A 7,887-nucleotide genomic window follows, 5' to 3' on the forward strand; every position below is an offset into this window, starting at 1 on the left:
AATGCTCAGAAGAACTGGAAGCCACTTGTCAGAGACGGTCTACACCCAGGGTTGGCACACTTTTCCTTAAAGGACCATATAGTAGTTACTTCAGGCTTTGTGGTCCAAGAGGCAAAATTGAGGATATTATGTAAGTACTTATGTAACTCTTTTAAAATGTAAAAACCAATCTTAGTTCATGGGCCATACATAACAGGCTGGGAGTCAGGTTTGCCCCAGAGACCATAGTGTGACAACCCCTGATATAGACTGTCTAGAGGGAAACTGGCATGATATAAGGTCAAATAGATGTCCCACAAGGATGATTTTAGTTCTGACGTTCTGATTTAAAACCCGAAATTCTGCTTATTACTGATTTGATTTTTCAAATACTGAGGTCTCATCTTCAGCACTTTATGGTGCCCATACAGTTGGCTTGGATTTTTTTAAAATTAATTTATTTATTTTCGGCTGCGTTGGGTCTTTGCTGTATGGGCTTTCTCTAGTTGCAGCTAGAGGGGGCCACTCCTCACTGCGGTGTGCTGGCTTCTTATTGCGGTGGCTTCTCCTGTTGCGGAGCACGGGCTCTAGGCACGTGGGCTCCAGTAGTTGTGGCATGCAGGCTCACTAGTTGTGGCTCACGGGCTCCAGAGCACAGGCTCAGCAGTTGTGGCACACAGGCTCAGTCGCTCCGTGGCATGTGGGATCTTCCCAGACCAGGGCGCAAACCCATGTCCCCTGAATTGGCAGGCGGATTCTTAACCAGTGCGCCACCAGGAAGTCCTGGCTTGGCTTTTTATTACCTTTAATTACAGAATGTTTACAAGCATTTTGAATTTCCCCAATGGATCATATTAAATCAGCTTGGTTGGTTTTTGGGTAACTGAGTAGAGTTTGAGCTAGTTCCCTGCAGGCGGTTTCATTCCTTTGGAGACTAAAAAATGATCTATGAAGAATACTCATTGAAGGTGCATCTCAAGGTAGAAAAAAAGTGATAGATAAATAGAGAATTACAGAATTGCAAATGACTTGTGAGGTCTTTGAGTTCTTCCTCCAAATGCCGGCACTTTTCTAAGAAAACCCTTACAATACACAGACACACCATATTTATTGAACACCTAATTCATGCCAGATATTACACCAGATGCTTTCATGTATGTAATTTCATTCAAAATCCTATCACTTGTATAAGAAATAAACCCAGCGGAAATGATATCAATAATCCTGTTGCTAGCAGCAGATGGCTCGTAAAGGTTATGATCTGGCATGTTGGTGAGTAGGGGAAATGTGTTCAGTAACCAGTTATTTGCAATAAAGGGCAATGCCAGTTACTTTTTTTTTTTTAATGCATTTTTTCTTTGTTTTGCTTTAAGTGAAGATGAACATGTTTATTTTTGCAAAAATGTTTGGCTGGAATTTGCTCTTTTTAGAAATGTAAATGTCACTTAAATGCCAGGACCATTCTTTTATGAAATAGTTTCTTTTGAAGGAGAGAGAAATGCAAACAATACATTCTATAGATGAAAAAAAGCCATGTTAATTAACTATGATGGTGAGGATTATAGCCTTAGTTGTAAAAGCCAAAGGAAGGAATTTAAAGTGGAAAGTCAGTTTCCTTTTTATTCTACACATTCCCTAAGCTTCAAGAGATTTTCTGTTCTCTTGGATGCCATTGGTATCGATTTGAAATGGTGTTTTCAGTTATAATTTAAAGTGATGTTAATACATTTCCAAGAAGAACCTAAAATTAGGCAGTGAGGAACATCAGACAGAGCCCTGGGCTGTGGAGGAGGAGCCTTGGGGGTCCAACTTCCCAGGTCCACCCCAGTCGCTGTGTAATTCTGAATGTACTTCTTCACCTCTCTGTACTTCAGGCTTTTATCTACAAAAGAGGTTCAGAGTAGAAAATATCTTAAAGTCACTCCAGTGCCAATATTACATGATCTAGTTAATGTAAATTTAAGAAGAATCTTGAGGAACTGAAAAATACCATAAATTTTATTTTATTTTTTTAAATTTAGTTTGACTATCTATTATCTCAATGCTACTGCAAAGGGCCAGAAGGCAGCAAATCTGGATCTAAAAAAGAAGATGAAACAGGTAGGATACAATTTATTTCAGAGAAATATTTGTCTTTATTAATGTCAAGTAGTAGAAAACATCAGGAAATCTCATGTTCTTCTTCTCTACTATTTTTTATTATGTAGCAAGCTTTGGAGAACAAACTGCGAAACAAGAAAATGGCAGCTGCACGAGCAGGTTTGAGCTATGTTATGTTTGCATTCTTTCTCCCCTACAAACAGTATGCTCTTCCTTTTTTTCCTCTCAAAATGGGGCATTTGATGCAGAAGAGCATTACTGCCCCAGCAAGTCACCCCATACTCTTTACTGTCCACCTTTTTAAGCCCTTTTCAGGCATCATATCCAGGGGGTTTTGTTGTTTTCCAGTGGGAGAAAGAAAAGAGAAAGAAAACTTCAGGAATATAAAAGTAGCAGTAGTGATAGAAAAGGGATCTTGCAAATTGACGGAAGATGAAGAAAACATCCATATACATAGTCATACAAATAGCAGATACAGATGCCTAATCTCTCCTGCCCATTTTGACCATTTTTATACATAGATGGATACACTGGGAAGATGCTAATAGTATCCTCTAGGCTCATCACTGTTGCTTTCCCAGAGCCTTCTCTAATTCGTTAACCTCTCTTACTTTTTAACCTTTTTAATTTTTAAACTATTAAACCTTTTTAATTTTTAAACTATTAAGGCATACTCTTATTTGCCAAAATTACTGATATGTTTTGCCTTCTACATGGAAAAGTGATGCCTAAGAAGTTCAATAAAAATCTTTTCCAACTCTTCCCTCATTCCCAACTCTACAACTCTTTATATTAGTACGGCCTTTTTTCCCCCTGTAAGTAATAATAATAATAATAATAATAATAATAATTTAAAAAACTCAACCCAAATTAGTTTAAGTAGAAAAATTTATTGGTTCACACAAATGAACAGAAGCGTGGTATGTAAATCTTCTGGTCACATTTTACCCCAAGTTTAGAAGCAATCAGGATTAACCCCATTTCTCTGTAGTTCTTTCAACACTACACTCCTTTTATGTTGGCCAACCTTTACGGCAGCAAAAGTGGATGCAGCAACTTCTAATGTCATGTCCTTGGATTATATTTGTCTTCGTTGTTGTTTTTTTTTTTTTGTCATTAAGCTACTTGTTTCTTAACTGCATTAATTTTTTTTCAGCTCTATTGAGGTATAATTGACTAATAAAATTGTAACACATTTGAAGTGTACAATGTGATAATTTGATATACACATACATTATGAAAGGATTCCCACCTCCAGTTAATTAACACATCCATCACCTCACATATTTACCTTTTTTTTTTTTTTTGGTAAGAACGCATAAGTTCTACTCTTTTAGCACATTTCAATTATACAATACAGTGTTACCAACTGTAGTCACTATGTTGTACATCAGATCCTCAGATGATATTCATCTTATAGCTGAAAGTTTTGTACCCTTTTACTAACCTCTCCCAATTTCCCCAACCTTGTATCTCTGGCAACCATCATTTTACTCTGTGTCTATGAGTTCCACTCTTTTGTTAAAGCTTCCACGTATAAGTGATACCATGACATGTTTATCTTTGTCTGGCTTACTTCACTTAACATAATGCCCCCCAGGTTCGTCCATATTGTCACAAATGGTAGTACTTCTTTCTTTTATAAGGCTGAATAATATTCTATAGTGTGTGTGTGTATACACACACACCACATCTTCTTTATCCATTCGTCCATAGATGGACACTTAGGTTGTTTTCATACCTTGGCTGTTGTGAATAATGCTGCAGTGAACATAGGAATACAAATGAATGATTTCATCTCCTTTGCATATCAATCCAGAAGTGGGATTGCTGGATCACATGGTAGTTCTGTTTTCAGTTTCTTGCAGAACCTCCATACTGTTTTCCATTGCGACTGCACCAATTTACATTCCCACCAACAGTGCACAGCATCCCCTTTCTTCCCATCCTCATCAGCATTTGCCATCTCTTGCCTTTTTGATAATAGACATTTTAACATGTGTAAGGTGATACCTCATTGTGGTTTTGATTTGTGTTTTCTTGATGACTAGTGATGTTAAGCACCTTTTCATGTACCTATTGGCCATCTGCATGTCTTCTTTGAAAAATGTCTATTCAGATCCTTTGCCCATTATTATTATTATTTTGCTATTGAGTTATATAAGTTCCTAATATATTTTGGATATTAACCCCTTATCGGATATGTGGTTTACAAATATTTTCTTCCATTCTCTAGGTTGCCTGTTCATTTTATTTATGGTTTCCCTTGCTGTACAGAAGTTTTTTTGTTTAATGTAGTCCAATTTGTTTCTTTTTGCTTTTGCTGCCTTTGCTATTGGTGTCAAGTCCAAAAAATCATTGCCAGGAAAAATTGCAAGAGCTTTTCCTCTAAGTTTTCTTCTAGGAGTTTTATGCTTTAAGGTCTTATATTCAAGTCTTGAATCATTTCGACTTGATTTTTGTGTATGGTATAAGTTTAATTCTTTTCCATGTAGATGTCTAGTTTTTCCACCATCATTTATTGAGGAGATTATCCATTTTCCATTGAATATTCTTGGTGTTTTGTCAAAAATTAATTGACCATATATGCATGTGTTTATTTTGGGCTGTCTATTCTGTTCGATTGATCTTTGTGTCTGTTTTTATGCCAATACCATATAGTTTGGATTACTACAGCTTTGTAATATAATTTGAAATGAGGAAGTGTGATGCCTCTAGCTTTGTTCTTTCTCAAAATTGCTTTGGTTATTCAGGGACGTTTGTGGTTCTGTATGAATTTTAGGATTTTTTTCCTATTAATGAGAAAAATGCCATTGGAATTTTGATAGGGGTTGCATTGAGTTTGTAGATTGCTTTGGGCAGTATGGGCATTTTCACAATATTAATTCTTCCAATCATTAACACAGAGTATCTTTCTATTCATTTGTGTCTTCTTCAATCATTTATTAAAGAAATTTATTTGTGTCTTCTTCAATCATTATATAATGACCTTCTTTGTCTCTTGTTACAGTTTTTGGTTTAAAATCTGTTTTGTGTGATATAAGTAGAGCTATCCATGCTTTTGGTTTCCATCTGCATAAAATAATCTTTTTCCATCCCTTCACTTTCAGTCTATGTATGTCCTTAAAGCTGAAGTGAGTCTCTTGTGGACATCACATAGTTGGAAGCATGTATGTCGCACATATCTGCAGTGCTTTTGTATTTGCTCTAGATTGGGACTATAACTTAATATTATCAAATTAGTATTTAGAACAGTGAATGAAATGTTCTGACTTCTAAGATCTGAATTCTAGTTAAGGCATATTATTACCTTTGTTTTAAATAATATAATGTTATTGCATGCTAATTTACCTGATATTTTCCCATAATTTGTTAAAAATATGTATAACCTTTGTGAAGGCAAAGACTATATCTTATTTATCATTGTTTCCTCAGGACTTAATATAGGACTTTATATATCAGTCACTCAATAAATACCTACTAATTATCTACTGGACAATGAGGAATTCTTTTACTGGAAAAATTTGAAATGAACAGATTTCTATACTAATTACATAAGCAGTAATGAATGAATAAACATTTCAAAAAGAGCAGAACTTTTATTCTCCTGTCTTTAGAATTTGTGAGGATTTTGTAGAATATAGAAATATTTGGCAGCAAATATTATAGCAACATGGAACACATTTGAAGGTATAGATTTCAGGCCATCTCATTCAGAACCATTAAGCACACTGAAATTTTTATTTACCTCTTCTTTATCTTCTTTCTCTGTCTCTTTATTTATTTATTTATTTACTTATTTACTTATTTATTTGTTTATTTTGAACAGCTGCAGCTGCTGGAGGCCAGTAATTTTCATGGATATTCTGGAGGCCCAGAAGTATTCCTCACCATACTGTTCAAAAGCAGTGACTTATGTGAAGGCCCAAGTAAAAAAAGAAGAATCTCTACCTTATTCCAAATTAGGGATTCGTTCCTGCACCACCACTTTCTCCCCTGAGCCAGTCCCCTCACATTTTCTTTAACAAATTGAGTTTAAAATTGTGTGTGATGGAGAAGTATGGATTACTGGCTTACTTGTTGGGTTAATTTAAAAACCTTTTACTCATATGGACTTTCATTTTATACATATCTTCTGCCTTAGTTTTCTTAGCCTGGAAACAGGACTATTTCACCCTCTTTTTTCTTCTAAGTTCAGAAATATCTTTATAAAGTATTCATTGTAATCATTTGTTAACTCACTTTTTTTTTTTTTTTTTTTTGAAATTAACATCTTGTTTTCCCTTTTCATTCTGCCTCCCCATCCATGGTCCCCACAAATATACACCCAAAACCTTTTTATTTGCTGCTGGATTCAGTATGAAAAGGAATGGGCTTTTTAGAAGAAAAATCTCATGGGTTATCTCTTCGGGCTTCTGAGAGGTACACATAGTTTAAACCATATCAAAAGGTTTATATTAGCAAACTTTGACCTGAACTGTGTTTTCTCATCCTGATGGGTCCCTACAAGTACCAGAGCCGGAGTCCATTGGGTCTGGGAATGTACTGGTGACCCACGTCTTACTATATATGGTGAGGTATGGTTCCCTAGTTGACTTTGGGGTTTAGCCTTTGCTATCTTCATTCCTCAGTGGATGGGTCAGTAGGAAGAGCTTTTGTGTCAGTTTCCCTGCCTAATACTCCAGCATCTTCTCTGGACTGGACTTTAATTCAGTCAAGTTGATTGGAACTTGGACTATTTCAGTGCTTTACTAGACCCTTCCCAGAAGCGTATGTGCAAATATTGGGGGAGTGAGTTTGTAATAAACACTGGGACCACACTGAGTGCATGACCACCAGGAACTACAATGAGGCCAGTACCTCTTAATCTGTTTACTAAATATTTATCAAACATTATGTGTCAAACATTTATCAAACATTATATATCTTATCACCTGCTCTCTAGATTTTCTTTACCACTTTTTGCCCTACCTGCTATATCCTTAGTTTCTAGCATCTTCCAGAATACTAGATACTAGAACTTGCAAAACTGTTTTAGGATTGGACAAAATTAATGATACCTTCCCACTCAGGGCAAGACTGTCCCTTTCTTCACAATGACACAGATATTATAGTACACTATCTGTATTCAGAAAAAAGATTTGCTTTCTCTTATTCTCTATTAAGTGCAATGTCTAACAAAATCCAGTTATTATTCTACCTTTTTCAGCTCTCTTCCAAAGTTAGGACATCTTAATGGACAAACAACCCTAGACCTCGGAGTTGGCATCACATGCTTAGTAGATGGGATGCAAACAAAGGAGTTTAGCCCACGGTGGAAAACCAAGTTCCTGTGGAAAAAAACAAGGGAGTGCTTTAGCAGAGGGAATCCAATGCAATGTGGGTAAGATGGGAGTCTGATGACTTTACTGCCTCCCTTGAGTCAAAAATATGGACCTGGATAATATCCAGTTACAACTTTCTTTTGCCTTGTTTGGTTCACAGAAGTAAAAAAAAGTGTTTCCACAATTCATTTGTAAAGAAATATATATTAAAAGAGTAAGTAAGCAGGCTTCAAAAACAAGAGACTTAAGAATGGGATGGTCAGATGTTCTCAGCTCTCAACTCAGATACGCACTTGATTTTTCATAAGACACATTGAGACCTAAGAATATTTTTTAAAATAAACTGTAGTCATAGCCTTTATTTACATCTACTTCCTGCAAGAAGGAAACAGCATTATATCATGGTGACAAGATTTCTCAAGGCCCTATCTGAGGTTTCTTTTTCTCAAAGTTCTCTTGTAATGGATTGCCTTGGATGGTCCAG

The 7,887-nt window shown here is 35.9% G+C and overlaps 1 protein-coding gene across 1 annotated transcript in view; it reads left to right on the top strand.

The window, feature by feature from the left end:
- Positions 1-5,931, top strand: part of TMC1 (transmembrane channel like 1) — a gene marked incomplete at both ends in the record, with an annotated part of 112,251 nt that extends 106,320 nt beyond the window's left edge. The window contains 3 exons of the mRNA XM_079705859.1: positions 2,001-2,079; positions 2,187-2,238; positions 5,909-5,931. Of these exons, the coding sequence (XP_079561985.1) occupies positions 2,001-2,079; positions 2,187-2,238; positions 5,909-5,931 (154 nt within the window). The remainder of the gene's footprint in view (positions 1-2,000; positions 2,080-2,186; positions 2,239-5,908) is intronic.
- Positions 5,932-7,887: the final 1,956 nt, after the last annotated feature.

The sequence above is a fragment of the Hyperoodon ampullatus genome (assembly GCF_949752795.1).
Source record: "Hyperoodon ampullatus genome assembly, chromosome: 6".
Lineage (NCBI taxonomy): Eukaryota > Metazoa > Chordata > Mammalia > Artiodactyla > Ziphiidae > Hyperoodon > Hyperoodon ampullatus.